At 49.0% G+C, this 26,263-nt stretch overlaps 1 protein-coding gene across 1 annotated transcript in view; it reads left to right on the top strand.

Annotated features, from left to right (window-relative positions):
- The window catches only part of LOC140398334 (parathyroid hormone/parathyroid hormone-related peptide receptor-like), a 365,863-nt gene that overhangs the window by 315 nt on the left and 339,285 nt on the right, over positions 1–26,263 (top strand). The window contains exon 2 of the mRNA XM_072486912.1: positions 251–431. Within this exon, the coding sequence (XP_072343013.1) occupies positions 360–431 (72 nt within the window). The 5' untranslated portion in view covers positions 251–359. The remainder of the gene's footprint in view (positions 1–250; positions 432–26,263) is intronic.

Raw genomic sequence — 26,263 nt, 5'->3', positions numbered from 1 at the left:
TTTGGTTTTATTTGCTTCATTGATTTTATTTCAGTTGAAATGTCCTTTTAATGATAATTTGCTTAACTGATTTTAGTTCAGACTTTTGGTTTAATTTCGTTTTTCCTCGATGTAATGATAATTAAAATTCCATTTTTAATTCATTCATCGCCTTTAATAAATAATTTAAAATGCGCAGATCACCCGGGATGTGAGATTCTGCATTTGGAACCATTGAAAGTTTCTGACCCTGCTCCTCTCCACCCTGCAGCCAGTGAGTGAATCCCCCCGGGGGGAGCGCCTGCTATTGGGGTAGCAGCTGAGAGCTGGAGTCTGAGTTCAAAACGCTGCACCGGCGGCTGGGAGCCTGCGCCGCGGGGATGGGGGAGATTGGCCGCCGTTGGCTCGGGCTCCTACTCTGCACATCTGTCCTGGACTCCGCCACTGCCCAGGTGAGTACCAAACATAAAAAACCCAACCGAAATACCGCTGTACTGATCCCAAAGTCAAACCATGTGAACCTATTCCCCACTCCCAGGGGATGGAATTCTGTGGATGGCATCTTTAGTCTGACTTCAATGTTAAAAAGAGGGATGGCATCCTATAGAGGGTATCTGCTTGGCACCATACTCAGTTGAAGTTGGAACATGCCTGTGATGCACGATCAATGACCACTAAAGCGAGGTTGCAGTCCAACTGAAGGCTTTAATAAGCTAGATGTTTCCCCCAGCAGCTCGGGTACAGAAAGAAGCCTGCTGGGGCGGCATGGGCTCTTATACCCCGCCTTGCAGGGCGGAGCTACCATACAGCTTGACCATAGGAAACGAACAATATCTACCAATGGTGTTCCAGCATTACCAGGTACCGTAATACCTCTACACAGACTACCACATTCACCCCCTGTTAAAAAAGAGTCCGGCGGGAGTGGTGGCTTGATATTACAACATGGTAACGTGGTAGAAATTATAGTTATGGAGGTACCGTAATACCTCCATACAGCGTTTTGTAACTATTTACAGATTCATAATTAACTATACACTTTAAAATGAAGCAATCAGTCGATCGGGGCCCTGGTCGTCCTCTGTGATCGTTGAAGCTTTGGTGGTGACTCCGGTGGAGGCTCAGGCATCTGTGACTCCGGAGCGTGGTCTCGATCTCTGTGGCAGCTTCAACACCCCTAGACGGCGCTGGTGGGGAAAACGGTTGACCTGGGAAGGGAGCGTCTGCGGGGTGCGTCGGTGGGTGGGGGGGCCTAGACGGGGCCGGCGGAAGGACCGATCCTACTGTAAGGTGCACTGGTGGGAGGGAGGGTGGGACTGGTGGCTGGGGTGTGCGTGGGGATCCGGCGGGTGCCAGGTCTCGTAGGGAGACCGTATCTTGTCGGCCGTCGGGGTACGCATACTGGAGGTTAGCGTGGAGAAGATGGACCCTCTCGACCAACTTGTCCGACTTGTGCGCCCGCACGTTTTTTCGGAAAAGGATGGGTCCGGGAGCTGCCAGCCAGGTCGAGAGCGCGGTCCCAGAGGAGGATTTCCTGGGGAAGACAAGGAGACGTTCGTGAGGTGTTTGGTTGGTCGTGGTACAAAGCAGTGACCGGATGGAGTGGAGGGCATCTGGGTGGACTTCCTGCCAGTGGGAGACTGGGAGGTTCCTGGACCGTAGGGCCAGTAGGACGGTCTTCCAGACCATTCCGTTCTCCCTCTCTATCTGTCTGTTACCCCAGGGGTTGTAACTGGTCGTCCTGCTCGAGGCGATGCCCTTGCTGAGCAGGAATTGCTGAGGGCAGCACGGTAGCATGGTGGTTAGCACAATTGCTTCACAGCTCCCGGGTCCCAGGTTCAATTCCGGCTTGGGTCACTGTCTGTGTGGAGTCTGCACATCCTCCCCGTGTGTGGGTGGGTTTCCTCCGAGTGCGCCGGTTTCCTCCCACAGTCCAAAGATGTGCGGGTGGTTACTGGGTTATGGGGATAGGGTGGAGGTGTTGACCTTGGGTAGGGTGCTCTTTCCAAGAGCCGGTGCAGACTCGATGGGCCGAATGGCCTCCTTCTGCATTGTAAATTCTATGATAATCTATGAATTGACGCAGTTCGTCGCTCATAAAGGAGAACCCCCTATCACTATGTACGCAAGCGGGGAACCCGAACAGTGCAAAGATGCTATGGAGGTCCTTGATGACGGTGGTTGCGGTCATGTCGGGACAGGGGATAGCGAATGGGAACCGGGAGTACTCGTCAATCACGTTCAGGAAGTATGTGTTGCGGTCGGCGGAGGGAGGGGGCGTTTGAAGTCCATGCTGAGGCGTTCAACGGGACGGGAAGCCTTTATCAGATGCACTTTCTCTGTCCGGTAGAAGTGCGGTTTGCACTCCGCGCAGATTTGGCAGACCCTGGTGGCTGTTCTGACCTCCTCGATGGAGTCGGGCAGGTTGCAGGTCTTGATAAGGTGGAAGAATCGAGTGACCCCCCGGGTGGCAGAGGCCCTCATGGAGGGCTCGGAGGCGGTCCACTTGTGCTTTGGCACATGTGCTGCGGGATAGGGCATCAGAAGCTCGTTTAGCTTCCCGGGACGATACACAATCTCGTAGTTGTAGGTGGAGAGTTCGATCCTCCACCGCAAGATATTATCGTTTTTTATCTTGCCCCGCTGTGCATTATCGAACATGAAAGCAACCGACCGTTGGTCTGTGAGGAGTGTGAATCTCCTGCCGGGCAGGTAATGCCTCCAATGTCGCACAGCTTGAACTATGGTCTGGGCCTCCTTTTCGACTGAGGAGTGGCGGATTTCGGAAGCATGGAGGGTACGTGAGAAGAAGGCCACGGGTCTGCCCGCATGGTTGAGGGTGGCCGCCAAAGCTACGTCAGACGGGTCACTCTCGACCTGGAAGGGGAGGGACTCGTCGATGGCGCGCATCGTGGCCTTTGCAATGTCTGCTTTGATGCGGCTGAAGACCTGGCGGGCCTCTTTCGACAGGGGAAAAGCTGTGGATTGGATCAGGGTACGGGCCTTGTCCGCATAGTTGGGGACCCACTGGGCATAGTAAGAGAAAAACCCGAGGCAGCGCTTCAGGGCCTTGGAGCAATGAGGGAGGGGGAATTCCATAAGGGGGTGCATGCGTTCAGTGTCAGGGCCTATAACTCCATTTCGCACTACGTAGCCGAGGATGGCTAGGCGGTCGATGCTAAACATGCATTTATCCTTGTTATACGTAAGGTTAAGGATCTTTGCGGTCTGGAGGAATTTTCGGAGGTTGGTGTCGTGGTCCTGCTGGTCGTGGCTGCAGATGGTGACAGCATCGAGATACGAGAATGTTGCCCGTAAACCGTACCGGTCAACCATTCAGTCCATCTCGCGCTGCAAGACCGAGACCCCGTTAGTGACACCAAAGGGAACCCTCAAGAAGTGGTAGAGCCACCCATCTGCCTCAAAGGCAGTATATTTGCGGTCACTAGTGCGCATGGGAGCTGGTGATAGGCGGACGTAACATCCACCGTTGAGAAGACCTTGTAATGCGCGATCCTGTTTACCAGGTCGGATATGCGGGGAGAGGGTATGCGCCCAGCTGCGTAAACCTGTTGATGGTCTGACTGTAGTCGATGACCATCTTATGCCTCTCCCCGGTCTTTACCACGACTACTTGAGCTCTCCAGGGACTGTTGCTAGCTTCAATGACTCCTTCCCTCAGTAGCCTTTGGACCTCTGACCAAATAAAGATCCGATCCTGGGCACTGTACCGTCTGCTCCTGGTGGTGACAGGTTTGCAATCCGGGGTGAGGTTCGCAAACAGGGAAGGCGGATCGACGTTGAGGGTCGCGAGGCCGCAGACAGTGAGGGGGGGTATAGGGCCGCCGAATTTGAAAGTTAGACTTTGGAGAGTACACTGGAAGTCTAAACCTAGGAGTGTGTCCGCGCAGAGGTGTGGAAGGACGTAGAGCCGGTAATTTTTAAACTCCCTTCCCTGGACTGTGAGGTATGCTACACAAAACCCCTTTATCTCTACTGAGTGGGAACTGGAGGCCAGAGAGATTTTTTGATTAACGGGGTGGACGAAGAGAGAACAGCGCCTTACCGTGTCGGGGTGTATGAAGCTCTCCGTGCTCCCAGAGTCGATTAAGCAGGACGTCTCGTGCCCGTTGATTAGTACTGTTGTTGTAGCAGTTGAGAGTGTTCGAGGCCGGGACTGGTCCAGGGTCACCGAGGCTAATCGCAGCAGTTGAGTGTTCTCTTCGGGCGGTGTACGGTCAGCCGAGCTGGGGTCCTGGGAGTCCATCCAAGATGGTGGCTACTATTGGTCGCACATGGCTGGGGGTGCACAAAATGGCGGCGCCCATCCATCGAACATGGTGTCCGCGGGACAAGATGGCGGCGCCCAGGGGCCGCACATGGCCCTGGAGGAGGAAGATGGCGGCGCCCGCTGGCCGCACGGGGACCGTGGAGAGGTTTGTGGTGCCAGTCCGCATTCGCTGCCGGAGACCGTGGTGACCGCACGGGCCTGGCATACCACCACGAAGTGGCCTTTTTTATCGCATCCCTTGCAGGTGGATGCGCGGGCAGGGCAGCGCTGCCGGGGGTGCTTTGCCTGCCCGCAAAAGTAGCATCGGGACCCCCGGGGTTGCCAGGCCGCCTTGCAGCACAAACTTGTGGGGGGATGGGGGATGTCTCGGGATTGGCTGCGGAGGGGTTCCACGCTGCCCGGGGGCTGCCGCACGGTCGGGAACGTAAGCGCAGGCGTTTCTGGAGTCCACATCCAGGGAGCCTGCAAGGGCCCGTGCCTCCTTGAGGCCTAGCGTGTCTTTTTCCAGCAATCGCTGGCGGATTTGGGCGGACAGCATACCTGCCACGAAAGCATCCCGGATCAAGAGTTCTGTGTGGTCGTTCGCCGAAACTTGCGGGCAGATGCAGTTTCTCCCCAACACCAGGAGCGCACCAGAATTCTTCCAGCGATTCCCCAGGGATTTGTCGCCTCGTTGCTAGCAGATGTTGGGCGTAGACCTGGCTTACCGGGCGAATATAATGTCCTTTTAGCAGCTCCATTGCTGCATCAAAGTCGTCCGCATCCTCGATGAGGGTCTAAATTTCCGGGCTCACCCTCGAGTGCAGGACTTGCAGTTTCTGTTCTCCCGTGGGTGTGTTTTCGCCCGTTCCGAGATATCCTTTAAAACACGCCAGCCAGTGCTTGAAGGTTGCTGCTGAGTTTGCCGCGTGGGGGCTGAGTTGCAGACACTCCAGCTTGATTCAGAGCTCCATCCTTTTAAATCTAGCTTATTAAATTGATGCACGATCAATGACCACTAAAGCGAGGTTGTAGTCCAACTGAAGGCTTTAATAAGCTAGATGTTTCCCCCAGCAGCTCAGGTACAGAATGAAGGCTGCTGGGGCGGCACGGGCTCTTATACCCTGCCTTTCAGGACGGACCTACCATACAGCTTGACCATTAGGAAGCATACAATATCTACCAATGGTGTTCCAGCATTACTAGGTACCGTAATACCTCTACACAGACTACCACAGCCTGTATGGAGCATGCCCACAAGGAGCAAAACCCAGATGATGTGAACCCAGATGGAGTGTACCCACATGGCGCTTACCCATATGGAGTGTGCTCAGATAGCATGTACCCACATGGAACCTGCCCAGATGGAGCGTGCCCCGATAGAGCGAACCCACATGGAACACGTCCACATGGCGTGCGCCTGTATGCTTCACCCGATGCCTGTGTCTGTGTATTTACATTGTGTATTTTATGTTTGCCCTATTATGTATTTCTTTTCACGTATGGAATGATCTGTCTGAGCTGCACGCAGAACAATACTTTTCACTGCACCTGGGTACACGTGACAATAAACCAATACAATCCAATCCACATGCATCTTCTCCATTGCTTCTATATCCTTTCTATAGTATTGAACCGTGCACTGTACTCGAAGATGTGGTTTAATCACGATTCAATATGCATTAAACATGACCTCTTTGCTTATCAGTGCTGTCTGAGGAAATGAACCCTCGCTTGCTTTAATCAAAGCATGACACAGATGCTGGAAATGTGAAATAAAATCTGAAAGTGCTGGAAATACTCGGCTGGAGAGAGAAACAGAGTTAATGTTTCAAGTCCAATATAACTTCTTCAGTAAAAGAGTCTACTGGACTCAAAATGTTATCTCTGTGGAAGAACAGATACAAACAGGCTTGTAACTTTAACCATAGGCACGTGGGTTATTAGTACTGACACCTGGGGAGAGAGTATGGGAATGAAACCAACAAAGACAAGGCACAACCAGCAATTACATTCCATAACCAAGATCATATAAGATTGAGACGGAGCAGGATATGAGTAGCAGATACAAAAGCACCTTATTATCCTTGGAAAGAAAGCTATTAGATACTTGGGCTTCCGACTCAAGATCCTTAAGAGAAAGAAGTCAGACAAAGCTCCACAGCCACCCAGGGGAAGGACACTCACACCAACTGAGGGTAGAGGGCATAATATCCTCGACCTCAGAAAGAGATCCGAACAAGACCATGCGGATTGATCAAGGCACCTCAGAGACTAACCCTGTACAGTCTGAGAATTTGGGGGGAGATATAGGAGGATGTAAATATTAATTGGGATAAAGACTTGGGGAGGACAAGGTAAAAGGTTAACATCAGAAACACCAGAAACACACGATGCTGGTGTAATGATGATGTAGCATCACATGATTGAGTAACTGATATCTGGAGGAGGCCAAGTTCTAACCTCAGTTCGGTATGACTGTTCTTTCATTGAAGACTAGTAAATCTACAATGACTGTGAGGATCTTGGACTGTTCAAAGTATTACCTAGTACTGGATTACTGGGAATACAATCTGTCCATCCTTCCAGACAATATTCTCTTATCTTGAGAGATTTGTCAGCTTGCTGCTCTGCTTGTTTCATTTCCTTCCTTTTTTTTGCTGTGTTGAGTAATTATTTGCCTCTCCCTCCCCAATGAAGTGTAAATCCTCTTGCTGGTTCACTCTGATGCTATCCATGACCATATGTCTACTGTCATTTGATATTTCCCTTGAACATACTTGGTTATGGAGTCACATCTCATTAATCTTAATCTGAGTGGCTGGAATCTGGGTGAAATCTTCCCAATTTCTTTCATGTTCAGAAGAAATCGTAGTTTGTGTCAGTTTCAAATTTGAACCACAATCCCATCACATAATCTGAGGTTTTTTGATACATGCACATTGCTGACAATGTTTCCTTTTTGATTGTGGTGTATCTTTGTTTAGTTTCTGATAATGACCTTCAGGCACAATAAAACTGGTCTACATTTGCTGTCTCTCAGTATTTGAAATAATATGCCCCCAGACATGTAGATGATCCATCTGCTGCTATTCTTTCAGTGGAGATTAATATTTGCTTAATCTTTTCAAAAGTGTTTTCACCAATGTTGACCCTGCCTCAACAGCTGTCTCAAAGGCTTACTGACCTCTGCTAAATATGGTGGGAACTTGCCGACTTGGTTGACAATCCTGGGGAATCTCTAAAGCTCAGTTTTATTCCTGGGTTGTGAAAATTCTCTGATTAATGTTGAGTTTTGTGGATCAACTATAATTCCAGTGGCTTTTACTCTGTGACCTAGAAACCTTATCATAGGTTTGGTGAACTCTCATTTTTCATTCAATGTTAGGCCTGCATCCTGGAAACCTCTCAGGACTGCTCTGACTCTGCAATCATGTTCATCTCTCACGTATCCATTCACAAGTGTGTCGTCCATTTGGCGCATTACTCCTTTCCTGACTTCTAGAACATGAGACATTGTTCTCATGAAAATATCTGGAGCGCACACAATTCCAAATTCTGAAACTATAATGACCGAAGAGTGTTACAAATTTGGTCAGCAATCTGGGTTCTTTGTCCAGAGGCAACTGCCAAAATGTATCATTTGCTTCCAGTTTTATGAATAGAATACTCTTGGCTGGTTCAGCAAAATCCTCATCCACTAAGGCCATCGGGTGGATCGCATGTTCCACTGATTGATGTAGTTAGTGGAGTTGAATCCATGCAGATTCTTATTTAGCCATTTGACTTTGGGACTGTGGTTATTCCTGAACACCATTTTGTTGGCATGGTGACCAGTGAGATAACTCCTTGTTGTTGCACCTTCTCAATTTCATCCTTAGCTTTGTCCCAGAGTGGGTGAGGGAATTTCCTCGGTGTGAAGAGGCGAATTGGTTTTGTATCACTGATAGGGTGAGGTGGTGCTCAGTTGTTAATTTCCCAAAGCTTGGACAGAATTTGAGAAATTTGTTCCTGAATGTCCTGTTGTAGTTCTCATCAGCAACCGAGCTTCAATTTTAAGCATGCCTTTCTGTTTAATAGGAAGCATTCTTGGTTTCGAATGGCATAGAGAGGTTCAAATTTTTCTTATTCTTTATATTTCAGCTTTGCCATGAGTTGGCCTTTGACTTTCAGTGTTGTCCCACTAGGACCTTGCAATGTAATAGATGAGGGTTGCATTGTAATCTGTTTCAGCCATTTTACTTTGTCTGATAAGCTCTTGTGCCGAATTGTATACTTTGTGGATTGTCCATCCACTTCAAGTTTAACATTCCAGTATTTATTTGCAATACCAGAATGTTGCCTTGTCTGGAGGGTGTTAGCTATGTGGAGAGGCTGAATGGACTCTGGCTGTTTTCAATAGAATGACGGAGGTTGAGGGGCGATCTGATAGAGGTCTACAAGATTATGAGGGGCATGGATGGAGTGGATGGGCAGGCACTCTTTCCAAGGGCGGAATTGTCAGTCACCAGGAGGCATAGGTTTAAGGTCCGTGGGGCAAAGTTTAAAGGAGATGAGAGGCAGATTTTTTACACAGAGGGCGGAGAGTGCCTTGAACGCGTTGCCAGGGGAGGCTGTGGAAGCAGATACATTAACGGCGTTCAAAAGGCATCTTGACAAATACACGAATAGGATGGGTGTAGAGGGATACGGCACAAGGAAGTAGTGAGGATTTTGGCCAAGGGTTGGTATCATGACCGGCACACGCATGGAGGGCGAAGGGCCTGTTCCTGTACTGTTTTGTTCTTTGTACCATTTACCTCCACCAGGAGGATTACTTCCTTTTTCTGTGGTTCCTCCACTCTTGTATGTGGCTTAGGTTTAAACGTATCTCCCGCTTTTTGCAGGTTGTCAGTGTTGTCGAGTGACTGACAATTTTGAATTGGTACTATTTTTCCATAGTTGTAGCACTCTGTCCCTCCTGTTGAATGCTCTTCTTACTTGTGCAGCTTGCTCCTGCCACAAAATGACACTTCAAGATGGTGGTTGGCATGCTTTCTCCCGCTTTTGCAGGCTTAGATTTTGCTGCACTATCTTTCTTATGGCCTGCAAACTGAATGGTCTCATTCAATTTTCCCCATGGGACCTCACCTTCTCCATGAACAAACACACATTTATGTTTCTGAAGCTTCCAATTTTAATACCTTGACTAGTGTTAGACCCACTCTTGTCTGTTAGAGATCTGATAATGCTTCTGTAATAATTCAATTCATTCATTAATATTCTATTATCGCAATTCCCTGCCAGGATGCATTGATCATTGATGAATGAATCCATGCTTTCACCTGGGCTCTGTTTTCTCCTGTTAAACTTTGCCCTTTCTATAACTAAATTTCTATGGATGTTGAAATATGAGCGAAATACTTTCAGGACACCTATTTAAGAAGTTTAAGTCTCATCAGCTCCCTGCCTTGCTATTGCATCATCAACAATAGATCCAACTGCACAAAGTAGTGTATTGATCTGGTCATTTTGATCTTATTTTGTGGAAGCCTCACACAGCATCTCATGAAACTCTTTCTCTAGTTGTTCTAATGCTGCGAGCCTTCAGCAATCGGGAATGATTCTGGGACTCAGCATGGATTTCATGCTTCCACTGAGCTTCCTGGAATTGTTGCTGCTTCACTGGTGGCATTTGTTGCTTTTGGCTCCCTACTCAGTTGACCCGGACTCTGTGTCTCAGCTTGCTGCATCCATGATTCTCTGACTCTTTGGTGAGCCTTGAATCTGTTCCTTTCATCCTTTGAAGGATGTCTTAAATTGCCAGGTCTTCGACTGCTTCATAAAATATTCCTGGATCTTTCACTCACTGTTCGCTGCCACCATGTTTCATTATGTGTTTGAAGTCTAGACAAGGTCTAGGTCTTTGAGGTTTTTCTATTCTCCCAAAGTAAGCTGCTCGAGACTGTAGTTTGTTAAAACCATTACTTTTTATTTACAGCTACCATGTACACATTGGGAACTCTGTATGAGGTTAGAACATCTCCTCCCTCCTGATCTCTGTTACTCAATCATGTGATGTGACAACATCATTACAGCGGCTTCATGATGCTTCTGAAGTTAATCATGTACTCTAGAATAAGTGCTCACAAGTTACTTTCCCTGGCTGGAGTATCTAGAACTGTGTGACACAGTCTCAGGATAAGGGGTCAACCAATTAGGTTTGAGAAAAGTCTTTACTCACAGAGCTGTAAATGCTCATCAATAAGCACATTCACGTCTGAAATTGAGAGATTTCCGGACACTAAAAGAATGAGGAAACATGGGGATAGGACAGGGTGTGTGGGTTAATCTTATTGAATGGCAGAGTAGACCAAATGGGCCACAGGGACTCTTCCCAGTGCTATTTCTTAACACCCCCCTACATTCTCACTTCATGAAGACAGACAGTCTACCGGGAGATCTGACCTCTGACCATAGTTTACCTCTTTCAAAGAACAAACAAAGAACAAAGAAATGTACAGCACAGGAACAGGCCCTTCGGCCTCCAAGCCCGTGCCGACCATGCTGCCCGACTAAACTACAATCTTCTACACTTCCTGGGTCCGTATCCCTCTATTCCCATCCTATTCATGTATTTGTCAAGATGCCCCTTAAATGTCACTATCGTCCCTGCTTCCACTACCTCCGGTAGCGAGTTCCAGGCACCCACTACCCTCTGTGTAAAAAACCTGCCTCGTCCATCTCCTCTAAACCTTGCCCCTCTCACCTTAAACCTATGCCCCCTAGTAATTGACCCCTCTACCCTGGGGAAAAGCCTCTGACTATCCACTCTGTCTATGCCCCTCATAATTTTGTAGACCTCTATCAGGTCACCCCTCAACCTCCGTTGTCCCAGTGAGAACAAACCGAGTTTATTCAACCGCTCCTCATAGCTAATGCCCTCCATACCAGGCAACATTCTGGTAAATCTCTTCTGCACCCTCTCTAAAGCCTCCACATCCTTCTGGTAGTGTGGCGACCAGAATTGAACACTATACTCCAAGTGTGGCCTAACTAAGGTTCTATACAGCTGCAACATGACTTGCCAATTCTTATACTCAATGCCCCGGCCAATGAAGGCAAGCATGCCGTATGCCTTCTTGACTACCTTCTCCACCTGTGTTGCCCCTTTCAGTGACCTGTAGACCTGTACACCTATATCTGACTTTCAATACACTTGAGGGTTCTACCATTCACTGTATATTCCCTACCTGCATTAGACCTTCCAAAATGCATTACCTCACATTTGTCCGGATTAGACTCCATCTGCCATCTCTCCGCCCAAGTCTCCAAACAATCTAAATCCTGCAGTATCCTCTAACAGTCCTCATCGCTATCCGCAATTCCACTAACCTTTGTGTCGTCTGCAAACTTACTAATCAGACCAGTTACATTTTCCTCCAAATCATTTATATATACTACAAACAGCAAAGGTCCCAGCACTGATCCCTGCAGAACACCACTGGTCACAGCCCTCCAATTAGAAAAGCATCCTTCCATTGCTACTCTCTGCCTTCTATGACCTAGCCAGTTCTGTATCCACCTTGCCAGCTCACCCCGATCCCATGTGACTTCACCTTTTGTACTAGTCTACCATGAGGGACCTTGTCAAATGCCTTACTGAAGTCCATATAGACAACATCCACTGCCCTACCTGCACCAATCATCTTTGTGACCGCCTCGAAAAACTCTATCAAGTTAGTGAGACACGACCTCCCCTTCACAAAACCATGCTGCCTCTCACTAGTACGTCCATTTGCTTCCAAATGGGAGTAGATCCTGTCTCGAAGAATTCTCTCCAGTAATTTCCCTACCACTGACGTAAGGCTCACCGGCCTGTAGTTCCCTGGATTATCCTTGCTACCCTTCTTAAACAGAGGAACAACATCGGCTATTCTCCAGTCCTCCGGGACATCACCTGAAGACAGTGAGGATCCAAAGATTTCTGTCAAGGCCTCAGCAATTTCCTCTCTTGCCTCCTTCTGTATTCTGGGGTAGATCCCATCAGGCCCTGGGGACGTATCTACCTTAATATTTTTCAAGACGCCCAACACCTCGTCTTTTTGGATCTCAATGTGACCCAGGCTATCTACACACCCTTCTCCAGACTCAACATCTACCAATTCCTTCTCTTTGGTGAATACTGATGCAAAGTATTCAGTTAGTACCTCGCCCATTTCCTCTGGCTCCACACATAGATTCCCTTGCCTATCCTCCAGTGGGTCAACCCTTTCCCTGGCTACCCTCTTGCTTTTTATGTACGTGTAAAAAGCCTTGGGATTTTCCTTAACCCTATTTGCCAATGACTTTTCGTGACCCCTTCTAGCCCTCCTGACTCCTTGCTTAAGTTCCTTCCTACTTTCCTTATATTCTGCACAGGCTTTGTCTGTTCCCAGCCTTTTAGCCCTGACAAATGCCTCCTTTTTCTTTTTGACGAGGCCTACAATATCTCTCGTTATCCAAGGAATGGATGGAAATTTTGGAGCCATGTGAGTAGAAAAATAAGTGTCGCATTTTCTAGCACCTTTCACGATCTTGGGTTGTCCCAAATTGCTGCACGGCCAATGAAGTACTTTTGAATTGATGTCACTGTGGGAATGTTCTAGAGTCATTGAGTCATAGAATCGTACAGCACAGAAAAGGCCCTTTGGCCCATCGCATCTGCGCCAGTCAGAAACACCCACCTAACCATTCTAATATAATCTTCCAGCACTTGGCTCATAGCCTTGTGAGCCCTGGGATTGCAAGGAAACATTAGGCTCCAAGAGGTGTTCAGTATGTGTCAGGAATGACCTATACAGGCCAGGGGAACAAAACGTGTAGTCAGGCTCTCACTGACAATTGTAGCCGAGGAGCTGCACTATGCCAAAAAATTAACCCAGGGCCAGGATAATGGCCATTCAGCCCCATTCAGTTATCTAAAATAAAAATTAAGCTATGCAGCCCCCTGTGTTGGTTCGAACATTCTATTATGGTTCAGCTGTATCTCAATTAATGTTTTGCCTTTGATCCTTTGATGTCGTTACCTAATAAAAATTGATTAATCCTAGTCGTGAAATTTCCTTTGAATCTCCAGCAACTAAAGCCTTTTGTTGAAGGAAAGTTCTGGATTTCCACTATCCTGATTTCCCCTAAATCACCTCACTCTAATTTTAAGATTCTGCCTCCTGTTCTGGACTTGCCCACCAGAGGAAGTAATTTCTATGTAACCACTAATAGAATCCTGTTATCACTTCAATCAACACACTCCTCAATTTATTTTTCAAAAATTCCAATTAAATGGCAATTTGCCGTGGCCAATGCACCCACCCTGCACATCTTTTGGGTTGTGGAGGGTGAGACCCTAGCAGACACTGGGAGACTGTGCAAACTCCACACGGACACTGACCCGGGACTGGGATCGAACCCAGGTCTTCAGCGCCATGAGGCAGCAGTGCTAACCGCTGCATCACCAAGCCCGCCCCACTCCTCAACCTTTTAAACTCAAGGGAATATAAACCTAGACCTGGATTTTCACCGAGTTGGGATGGTTTAGGTGATGGGGGCGTATAATGAGTCGCATAGGGGTGAAACACAAGTTGTTGGGTCATTTATAATTAGTGCTAAGTACAAACAGGCTTCATTTTCATTGTTTTAAGAGCCTCAACCCACTGCATGGGAGCCACAGTTTCCTAGAGAAGGTGAGAATGTTTGTGAAGGCCAAATTAAAGGTCTGTTTAAGTGTCATGATCTGAAGTGATTTAAATTCTAGCCCTTTAAAATTGAAAGGTAAACTGTCTGCAGCTTTCAGTCAGAGTGGGACAACAGACACCTGTTACTGGCATACAGTCATTGACTGCCATTTGTTTTTCTGATTTCAATTAACTCCATTATTCATATTCACTAATGTTTATTATTATTGCTGAGCCATTCAGAATGCTTGGCTGAGTATCAAAATATCCAGAACCATTTATCTTGAGCAGGGGATTGGATGCATGTTTTGATTAACAGTGTTAGGATGTTATTCAAGGATTATCTCACCTTAATGTGGTTAGTGGAATAGATGTTTGTTTGTTTTAACATCAAATACATTTGAGAGGATTTTTATATTTGAAAGAGTTTCTTGAAGGAAACCTTTTTCAGGTTCAAGTCTGTTGGAGTGAGATCTCTATTCAGTTGTTAGAAGTTTATTTTTTCTATATCCACATTGCTTTTGTGGTCTGTCCATATGCCATAATGAATTCAGGGTGAGTGGCTATAGAGGATATGGAAGGGTGGGGGGGGGGTTGTACATGGAGATGGCATGAGGAATATGAGGGAACATGGAGGAAGCCTAGAGGGGAATTTCAGATTTGAGGATGCATGGAGATGAAGGTGCATGGGAATGTTATGAGGCATTGTAGATGATGAGGGGCTGTAAGGGGTGAGAGCCTAACACCGCTAATGCAACTGAACTGAAGTTCCAGAGAACCTACCGGGTTCCAGGGCCAGGGATGTCTCGGATCGAGTATACAGGATTCTTAAGGGGGAGGGGGAGAAACCAGAAGTTGTGGTGCACATAGGCATCAACGACATAGCTAAGAAAAGGGATGAGGATCTAAAAAGTGATTTTAGGGAGTTAGGTTGGAAGCTAAAGAGCAGGATAAGCAGAGTAGTGATCTCAGGATTGCTACCGGTGCCAAGTGCAAGTGAGGCAAGGAACAGAAAGCGAGTGCAGCTGAACACGTGGTTACAGGGCTGGTGCAGGAGGGAAGGCTTCAGATATGTGGATCATTGGGATAACATCTGGGGAAGGTGGGACCTGTACATGAAGGACAGATTGCACCTAAACTGGAGGGGCACCAATATCTTGGGTGGGAAGTCTCTTTGGGAGGGTTTAAACTAGTTTGGCAGGGGGATGGGAGCCAAAGCTATCGATCAGAGGATAGGCTAGCTGTTGAACAGGCAGAAATAGTATGCAGCGAGTCTGTGGGAATGGGTTAAAGTGTGTCTGTTTCAATGCAAGGAGTGTCAGGAATAAGGGAGATGAACATAGAGCATTTATCACTACTTGGAACTGCGATGTTGTGGCCATTACGGAGACATGGATTTCACAGGGGCAGGAATGGTTGTTTGATGTTCTGGGATTTAGATGTTTTCAGAAGAACAGGGAGGGAGGTAAAAGAGAAGGGGGAGTGGCACTGTTAATTAGGGTGTGCATCACAGCTACAGAAAAGGAGGGAATCGAGGAGGGTTTGTCTACTGCGTCAGTTTGGGTGGAAGTCAGAAACAAGAAAGGAGCAGTCATTTTATTGGGAGTTTTCTATACACCCCCCAATAGCAGCAGAGAGATAGAGGAACAGATTGGGCGGCAGATCTTGGAAAGGTGCAGAAGTAACAGAGTTGTTGTCATATGTGACTTCAACTTCCCGAATATTGACTGGAACTTCCTTACTGCAAATGGTTTGGATGGTGCAGATTTTGTCAGGTGCGTATAGGAAGGTTTCCTGTCTCAATATGTAGATATGATGTGGAGATGCCGGCGTTGGACTGGGGTGAGCACAGTACGAAGTCTTACAACACCAGGTTAAAGTCCAACAGGTTTGTTTCGATGTCACTAGCTTTCGGAGCGCTGCTCCTTCCTCAGGCCCTCGGTTCACCTGAGGAAGGAGCAGCGCTCCGAAAGCTAGTGACATCGAAACAAACCTGTTGGACTTTAACCTGGTGTTGTAAGACTTCGTAATATGTAGATAGGTTGACTAGGGGGGAGGCCTTATTGGACTTGGTGCTCGGCAACGAACCAGGCCAGGTGTCAGATGTCTCGGTTGGAGAGCATTTTGGTGACAGTCACCACAACTCCTTGACCTTTACCCTAGTCATGGAGAGGGATAGGAACAGACAATATGGGAAGGTATTTAATTGGGGGAGGGGAAATTATACTGCTCTTAGACAGGAGCTGAGGAGCATAAAGTGGGAACAATTGTTCTTGGGGAAATGCACAACAGTAATGTGGGGATTGTTTAAGGAGCACTTGCTGCGAGTGCTGAATAGTTTTGTCCAACTGAGACGAGGAAGGAATGGTAAGGTGAAGGAGCCTTGGATGACAAGAGAAGTTGAGCTTCTAGTCAAGTGGAAGAAGTGGATAGAGCTGTGAAGAAGGACTATGGTGTGCTAGCGTTCATTAGCAGAGGGATTGAATTTAAGAGCCGTGAGGTGATGATGCAGCTGTACAAAACCTTGGTAAGGCCACATTTGGAGTACTGTATGCAGTTCTGGTCACTTCATTTTAGGAAGGATGTGGAAGCTTTGGAAAAGGTGCAAAGGAGATTTACCAGGATGTTGCCTGGAATGGAGAGTAGGTCTTACAAGGAAAGGTTGAGGGTGCTAGGCCTTTTCTCATTAAAACGGAGAAGGATGAGGGGTGACTTGATTGAGGTTTATAAGATGATCAGGGGAATAGATAGAGTAGACAGTCAGAGACTTTTCCCTCGGGTGGAACAAACCATTACAAGAGGGTAGCATTGTGGATAGCACAATTGCTTCACAGCTCCAGGGTCCCAGGTTCGATTCCGGCTTGGGTCACTGTCTGTGCGGAGTCTGCACATCCTCCCCGTGTGTGCGTGGGTTTCCTCCGGGTGCTCCGGTTTCCTCCCACAGTCCAAAGATGTGCAGGTTAGGTGGATTGGCCGTGATAAATTGCCCTTAGTGTCCAAAATTGCCCTTAGTGTTGGGTGGGGTTACTGGGTTATGGGGATAGGGTGGAGGTGTTGACCTTGGGTAGGGTGCTCTTTCCAAGAGCTGGTGCAGACTCAACGGCTTCCTTCTGCACTGTAAATTCTATGACATAAATTTAAGGTGAATGGTGGAAGATATCGGGGGGATGTCAGAGGTAGGTTCTTTACCCAGAGAGTAGTGGGGGCATGGAATGCACTGCCTGTGGAAGTAGTTGAGTCGGAAACATTAGGGACTTTCAAGTGGCTATTGGATAGGTACATGGATTACGGTAGAATGATGGGGTGTAGATTATTTTGTTCTTAATCTAGGACAAAAGTTCGGCACAACATCGTGGGACGAGGGCCTGTCCTGCGCTGTATTTTTCTATGTTCTATGAAGCTTACGTAAGGTTGAGGAAGCAAGGATCTGGCACGGCTCTGGAGGGTTACAAGGTAGCCAGGAAGGAACTCAAAAATGGACTTAGGAGAGCTAGAAGGGGGCATACAAAAGCCCTAGTGGGAAGGATTAGGGAAAACCCCAAGGCATTCTACACTTATGTGAGAAATAAGAGGATGATCAGAGTGAGAGTAGAGCCATCAGGGATCGTTGAGGGAACTTGTGCCGAGAATCTGAGGATACAGGAGAGGCCCTAAATGAATATTTTGCTTCAGTATTCACTAGAGAGAGGGATCTTGTTGCTCATGAGAACAGTGAGAACCAGGTTCTCTTAAACAGGTTGATATTAAGAAGGAGGATGTGCTGGAAATTTTGAAAAACACCAGGATAGATAAGTCCCCTGGGCCTGACGGGATATACCCAAGGTTATTACGGGAAGCGAGGGAGGAGATTGCTGCGCCGTTGGCGATGATCTTTGCGTCCTCACTCTCCAGTGGAGGAGTACTGGATGATTGGAGGGAGGCGAATGTTGTTCCCCTGTTCAAGAAAAGGAATAGGGAAATCCCTGGGAATTACAGACCCATCAGTCTTATGTCTGTGGTGAGCAAAAGATTGGAGAGATAGGATTTATGATTATTTAGAAAAACATAGTTTGATTAAAGGTAGTCGGCATGGCTTTGTGAGGGGCAGGTCATGCGTCACAAGCCTCATTGAATTCTTTGAGGATGTGACGAGACACATTGATGAAGGTCGGGCAGTGGATGTGGTGCATATGGATTTCAGTCAGGCATTTGATAAGATTCCCCATGGTAGGCTTATTCAGAAAGTTAGGGGGTATGGGATACAAGGAAATCTGGCTGTCTGGATACAGGATTGGCTGGCCGAAAGAAGACAGCGAGTGGTAGTGGATGGAAAGTATTCCGCCTGGAGACCGGTGACCAGTGGTGTCCCGCAGGGGTCTGTTCTGGGACCTTTGCTCTTTGTGGTTTTTATAAATGACTTGGATGAGGAAGTAGAAGGGTGGATTAGTAAGTTTGCCGATGACACAAAGGTTGGGGGAGTTGTAGATAGTGTTGAGGGTTGTTGCAGGTTACAACAGGACATTGACAGGATGCAGAACAGGGCTGAGAAGTGGCAGATGGAGTTCAACCTTGATAAAAGTGAAGTGATTCATTTTGGAAGGTCGAATTTGAATGCTGAATACAGGGTAAAAGGCAGGATTCTTGGAAGTGTGGAGGAACAGAGGGATCTTGGGGTCCACATACATAGATTCCCCAAAATTGCCACCCAGGTTGATAGGGTTGTTCAGAAGGCGTATGGTGTGATGGCTTTCATTAACAAGGAGATTGAGTTTAAGAGCCGCGAGACTTTGCTGCAGCTTTATAAAACCCTAGTTAGATCATGCTTGGAATATTATGTCCAGTTCTGGTCGCCTCATTATAGGAAGGATGTGGATGCTTTGACGAGGGTGCAGAGGAGATTTACCAGGCTGCTGCCTGGAATGGAGGGCATGTCTTATGAAGAAAGGTTGAGGGAGCTAGGGCTTTTCTCACTGGAGCGAAGAAGGCAGAGAGGCAACTTGGTAGAGGTGTACAAGGTGATGAGAGGATGGATAGAGTGGATAGCCAGAGACTTTCCCCAGGGCGGAAATGGCTGTCACGAGGGGACATAATTTTAAGGTGATTGGAGGAAGGTATAGGTGAGATGTCAGGGGTAGGTTCTTTACACAGAGAGTGGTGTGTGTGGAATGCACTGCCAGAGGAGGTGGTGGAGTCAGAGTAATTAGGGACATTTAAGCGACTCTTGGGCAGGCACATGGACAGCAGTAAATTGAAGGGGTGTAGGTTAGGTTGATCTTAGATTAGGATAAATGGTCAGCACAACATCATGGGCCGAAGGGCCTGTACTGTGCTGTACTGTTCTATGTTCTAACTTGTCCGCTTCTTAGCCCACCTCTGAACAGCCTCCAGATGTGGAGGGCCCAGCTTCATCCCCCGGAATGAAAATATGGCAGGCCCTTTTAGGAACCCTTTTAAAAAATTCCGATTACCCCCACCGCAAAAAACCTGCAATTAGTTTTATTCAACTTGTCATCAGAGTTTAACCCTTTTGGGCCTGGGTGAACCTGGTGAATCTGTTCTGAAGGTCGGTTTAATCTCCCTGAGGCGTGGTCCCAAGATTTGAATCCAGCAACTCCAGATGGGGGTCAAACAAATGAAGCAAAACAAAGCTTCAAACCTTCTTTGAAGCAGGAATGCACTTCACCAGAGTGCACTGTACTCCCAGTCATTTCTGGATTTCTATTGCTAAACATTACTGAAAATGTAATAAGGAGTGTTATGGTGAATGTATTCACCATGGTATAAGCTGTCTGTGTAGCACTGTGGCCCAATGGTAACGTGGTCTCCTTCCAGGTATTGTACTGGAACCTGGTGGGCTCCGCCTCTGGCTCCGCCCCCCCTCGAACGGTATATAGCCCGGCCGCCTGGGGGCGGCGCTCATTTGTATTGCAGACACAGGCAGGCTAGTTCTTGGTTAATAAAGCCTATGTTCACTCACTCTCATCGTCTTGCAGTGAATTGATGGTACATCAATTTATTAACCAAGGACATCACTATGGAAGCCGCTCTAAAGCCTGATAAACTGGAACTCGACGCACGAGCAGCAGAAGCTAAGGAAATCTTCTCCCACTGGCTCCGCTGTTTTGAGGCCTCCCTCGACTCCTTCGAAGCGCCTCTCTCCGATGCCCTCAAGCTGCATATCTTCCACGGCAAGGTGATCCACCGAGTTTCGGGTATGATTCAGGACGAGGCCACGTACGAAGCAACGGTCGCGATCCTAAAGAAGACAATGCGTGAAGCCCGTGGACGAAGTGCTCGCGCGGCACCTCCTCACTACCCGCCGTCAACGTGCCGGGGAATCGCTGGACGAGTACCTAGAGAACCTGACGCAACTCGCCCGCAACTGCAGGGATGAGAAGGCCGATGAGCACATAAAGCTGATGATCCAGGACACCAACGTGGCTGGGGTCCGGTCTAACTACGTCCGGCAGTGACTGCTGGAAAATGGGGCCACTGACCTACAGGACATAGTAAAACTAGCCACCGCGTTGGAGGTGGCCTACCAGAGCCTCAGCGCGTTCCCGGCAGACCCAGCGAACCCCTCGTGCGCACCACAGACACGGCCGTCACCAGACCCGACTACGTCTCAGGACTGTGCCGCACGGCTGCCCGTGCAGCCTGGGAGACCGTTGTGCTACTTCTGCGGGCAGGGCCAACACCTCCGACAGCGTTGCCCAGCCTGCACCGCGACATGCAGCATCTGCGGCAAAAAGGGACATTTTGCCAGAGTCTGTCTGGCCCGATCCAAAGCTCCGAAGTCGAAAGCTCACCAGGCCCGATCCACGGACTCACAGGCCCACAGACCCCACAAGGTTGCTGCATGCCTGTCAGTACCGCCCCCTTCAGACGCGTCATCTGCCTCGTGCAGCTCGTGGAGGGCGCCGCCTTTAACTCAGCCCGATACGTGCGGGGCGGCCATATTGGCCGCCATCTTCAACACCAGCCGACACTTGCGACCGATGGGGGCGGCCATCTTGGTCGCCATCTTCGACTCAGCCCGACACGTACGACCCGTGGGGGCCACCATCTTGTGACCTCGATACCTCAGACCACGCAGACTACCCGCAGCTCGGCGCAGTAACCCTCGACCAGTCGCAGCCAAAGCATCTGAGGAATTTGATGATGGCCGTCCGGGTCAATGGGCACAAGATCCCGTGTCTTTTTGACTCCGGGAGCACAGAGAGCTTCGTCCACCCCGACACTGTAAGGTGCTGCTCCCTCCACACCTACCCCGCATCCCAGACAATCTCGCTCGCCTCCGGATCCCATTCAGTACAGATCCTGGGGTACTGTGTCACGATACAGGGCGCTGAGTACACTCATTTTTAACTATGCCCTCCCTCAACTCTGCGCACCCCTACTGCTAGGACTCGACTTCCAATGCAGTCACCGAAGCCTGATGCTAAAGTTCGGCGGACCCCTACCCCCTCTTCACTGTATGCAGCCTCGCGACCCTTAAGGTCACCCCCCCTTCGCTCTTTGCGAACCTCACCCCCGACAGTAAGCCCGTCGCCACCAGGAGCAGGCGGTACAGTTCACAAGACATGATTTTTATCAAGTTGGAGGTGCAGCGACTCTTGAGGGAGGGGATCATCGAAGCCAGCAACAGCCCCTGGAGAGCACAAGTGGTGGTCGTCAGGACCGGGGAAAAGAATCGAATGGTTGTGGTCTACAGCCAGACCATGAACCGGTTCACGCAACCTGATGCGTACCCCCTCCCCCGCATAGCAGAGATGGCCAACCAGATCGCACAGCACCGGGTGTTCTCCACGGTCGATCTGAAATCTGCCGACCACCAGCTCCCGATCCGCCCGGAAGAACGCCACTACACTGCTTTTGAAGCAGCCGGCCGACTCTTCCACTCAGTGTTGGCCTTTATTGGTAGAGGGATTGAGTTCCGGAGTCGGGAGGTCATGTTGCAGCTGTACAGAACTCTGGTACGGCCGCATTTGGAGTATTGCGTACAGTTCTGGTCACCGCATTATAGGAAGGACGTGGAGGCTTTGGAGCGGGTGCAGAGGAGATTTACCAGGATGTTGCCTGGTATGGAGGGAAAATCTTATGAGGAAAGGCTGATGGACTTGAGGTTGTTTTCGTTGGAAAGAAGAAGGTTAAGAGGAGACTCAATAGAGGCATACAAAATGATCAGGGGGTTGGATAGGGTGGACAGTGAGAGCCTTCTCCCGCGGATGGAAATGGCTGGCACGAGGGGACATAGCTTTAAACTGAGGGGTAATAGATATAGGACAGAGGTCAGAGGTAGGTTCTTTACGCAAAGAGTAGTGAGGCCGTGGAATGCCCTACCTGCTACAATGGTGAACTCGCCAACATTGAGGGCATTTAATAAGTTTATTGGATAAACATATGGATGATAATGGCATAGTGTAGGTTAGATGGCTTTTGTTCGGAAGGGCCTGTACTGCGCTGTATTGTTCTATGTTCTATGTTCCTCGGGGTCCCTTTCGGCATCACTAACGGAGACTCGGTTTTCCAGAGAACGATGGACCGAATGGCGGACCAGTACGGGCTGCGGGCTACATACCTGTACTTGGACAATGTTACCATTTGCGGCCATGATCAGCAGGACCACAACGCCAACCTCCGGAGGTTCCTCCAGGCCGCCCAATCCCTCAACCTCATATATAACAAAGAGAAATGCGTTTTCCGCACTACCCGGCTAGCCATCCTCGGCTATGTCATCGAAAACGGGGTTCTGGGGCCCGACCCTGACCGCATGCGCCCCCCTCATAGAACTCCCCCTTTCTCACAGCCTCAAGGCCCTCAAAAGCTGCCTGGGGCTATTCTCCTATTATGCACAGTGGGTCCCCAACTATGCGGACAAAGCCTGCCCACTTATCAAAGCCACGATATTCCCCCTGACCGCTGAGGCCCTCGGCCTTCAGCCGCATCAAGGCAGATATTGCCAAAGCCGCCATGCACGCGGTGGACGAGTCCATCCCTTTTCAGGTAGAGAGCGATGAATCAGACGTCGCCCTAGCCACCACCCTCAACCAGGCAGGCAGGCCAGTAGCCTTCTTTCCTAGAACCCTCCACGCCTCCGAGATCCGACACTCCGCTGCCGAGAAGGAAGCACAAGCCATTGTGGAAGCTGTGCGGCACTGGAGGCACTACTTAGCCGGTAGGAGGTTCATCCTCGTCACCGACCTTCATGTTTGACAATGCACAACGGGGCAAAATAAAAAACGACAAAATCTTGAGGTGGAGGATCGAGCTCTCCACCTATACTTACGATATCAAGTATCGTCCTGGGAAGCTAATGAGCCCTCAGATGCCCTGTCCCGCGGCACATGCGCCAGCGCGCAAGATGACCGACTTCGGGCCATCCACAATGACCTCTGTCACCCGGGGGTCACCCGGCTCATCCACTTTATTAAGGCCCGCAATCTGCCCTGCTCCACCGAGGAGGTCAGGGCCATGACCAGGGATTGCCAAGTCTGCGCAGAATGCAAACTGCACTTCTACCGGCCAGACAAAGCCCACCTGGTAAAGGCCTCCCGGCCCTTTGAGCGCCTCAGTATCGACTTCAAAGGGCCCCTCCCTTCCACCAACCGTAACGTATACTTCCTGACCGTCATCGACGAGTACTCCCGCTTCCCCTTCGCTATCCCATGTCCCGACATGATCTCGGCCACCGTTATAAAGGCACTGCACAGCATCTTCACCCCGTTTGGTTTCCCTGCATACGTCCACAGTGACCGGGGCACCTCGTTCATTAGTGATGAGCTGTGTCAGTACCTGCTCAGTAACGGCATCGCCTCGAGCAGGACTACGAGCTACAACCCGCAGAGAAACAGGCAAGTGGAGAGGGAGAACACGATGGTATGGAAGGCAGTTCTTCTTGCCCTTCGGTCGAGATGTCTCCAGATTCCCCACTGGCAGGAGGACCTCCCCGATGCGCTCCACTCCATTAGGTCGCTCCTCTGCACAATCACAAATGAGACCCCTCACAACCGCTTGTTTGTCTTCCCTAGGAAGTCCATCTCCGGGGTCTCGATTCCATCCTGGCTGATGACTCCGGGACCTGTCCTTCTCCGGAAGCATACGAGGAGCCATATGACCGAGCCCCTGGTCGAGAGGGCCCAGCTGCTGCACCCCAATCCCAATATGCCTACGTCACGCACCAAGACGGACGGCAAGACACGGTCTCCCTCCGGGACCTGGCGCCCGCTGGTTCCCAGGCCACCACCCACCACCTATCGCCACCCCCTGAATCCCTTACGCCCTCCCGGGGCTCCTGTACTGTCCCAAGCCTACACTGCCGCCATCCACCACCCCCCTGCCACCATCCACCACCCCCCTGCCTACCCCCACCCCTCAACCGTCGCCGACACGCCGGACCGAAGCTCCAGACAACACGCTCTCGGGGTCAACAACTACAACGCCCGTACCCGCCGCACTGCCAGAGCTGAGGAGGTCCAAAAGAACAATCTTTTGCTCTCCAGACAGACTGAACATATGGTGATCCCACTTCACCCCCGCTGGACATCATTTTTTTAACAGGGGGTGAATGTGGTGAATGTATCCATCATGGTATAAGCTGTCTGTGTAGCACTGTGGCCCAATGGTAATGTGATCTCCTTCCAGGTATTGTACTGGAACCTGTGGGCTCCGCCGCCCCTCGGACGGTATATAGACCGGCCGCCTGGGGGCGGCGCTCATTTGTACAGCAGACACAGGCAGGCTAGTTCTTGGTTAATAAAGCCTATGTTCACTCACTCTCATCGTCTTGCAGTGAGTTAATGGTACATGTCCCTAGATTTGAATCCAGCGACTCCAGATAGACGTCAAACAAATGAAGCAAAATGAAGCTTCAAACCGTCCTTGAAGCAGGAATGCACTTCACCAGAGTGCACTGTACTCCCAGTCATTTCTGGATTTCTATTGCTAAACATTACTGAAAATTTAACAAGGAGTGTACAGCAGGAGGCATTCTCAATTTCAATCTCCTCCACTCTCTGTTTGGTTTTGATAGCTTTTGTGGTACCACATCTTTGTTCACTGTTATGTGTGACTGCAACAGCATGATGTGTTTAGCTTGACAGTTGTGTGAAAATATTTCACTGGCTCAGGCAAACTGCTTACAACACACGGGAGGCCTTCTGTGTGCAGTGCGCTGACCACAGATCAACCACTTGTAAGATGAGTCAGACAGATGCTGGGGAAACAGAAGGAGTCTGTGTTTCTTTATCTTGGCTGCATATCAATACCTTAACCTGCCAACACGAGGAGCTGCAGATGATTAGTTAGCAGGTTCTAAGATTGATCATTGCCACACTGACCTCATTGGCTTTGCAGCAATCAGCAAATCCTCCAAGGTACACTTCCTGACATGCCCCTACAACGAACCTGGCACGCCGACAGCAGAAACCACTCTTGGTATTTCACATACTCTCTTTTTCTTGCCTACACAGCTACAGAAAACAATGCAATGCTGAAATGAGCAGAAATTGACATTCGGTAAATCAGTTTGAAGTACTTTACAATTTATATCAATGAATGGACCGAATGTAAGGTTACTAAAGTTACTAAACTTTCTGATGACACAAAGATTAGTCGGAAAGTACATTGTCAAGAGGAGCTAAAGAATTTACAGAGAGATATTGATAGGTTAAGTGAGTGGGCAAAAATTTGGCAGATTAGTTATAATGTGTTACAATGTAGGAAAATGCAAGATAAATACTTGTATGGAGAGAGATTGCAGAACTCTTGAGGTACAGAGGGATCTGGGCATCCTGGTACATGAATCACAAACAGCCTGCAGGTACAACAAGAATTTTCTTCTCTCAAAGGGTTGTTGGCCTGTGGAATTCTCTTCCCCAGAGAGCAGCGGAGGGAGGGTCATTGAACATATTCAAGACTGAGTTAGATTTGTGATCAAGAAGAGGTTCAAGGATAATGGATGGGGGTGGGGGGGGTGGGGGGGGGGGAGGTGGGAGGGTGGGTGGGGGGAGGGGGGGGGAGGGGGGGGGGCGGTAAACAGGAGAGGGGGGTTTATTCCACAATTAGATCAGCCATGATCTTACTGAATGGTGGAGCAGGCCCAAAGGGCCGAATGGTCTCCTCCTGCTCCTCGTTCTTGCATACAGAGTGAACTAGGATAACCAAGAGTGACACTGGAAAGTATAAAATACGGAAAATCATAGCATTGTAATGGAGCCCCAAAACAACAACTTCCATTAACTTAACCCTTTCATACAGCAATCATACTAAGATGATTTCACAGGTACCTTATTGGACAAAGTTTGACATTGAATCAGAGAGATGTACAACAACTTGTGGCTAA

The sequence above is a fragment of the Scyliorhinus torazame genome, chromosome 21 (genome assembly GCF_047496885.1).
Source record: "Scyliorhinus torazame isolate Kashiwa2021f chromosome 21, sScyTor2.1, whole genome shotgun sequence".
NCBI classification, from domain to species: Eukaryota; Metazoa; Chordata; class Chondrichthyes; order Carcharhiniformes; family Scyliorhinidae; genus Scyliorhinus; species Scyliorhinus torazame.
Note: the sequence above shows the minus strand (reverse complement) of the source record. Positions and strands in the feature narration are given on the sequence as shown.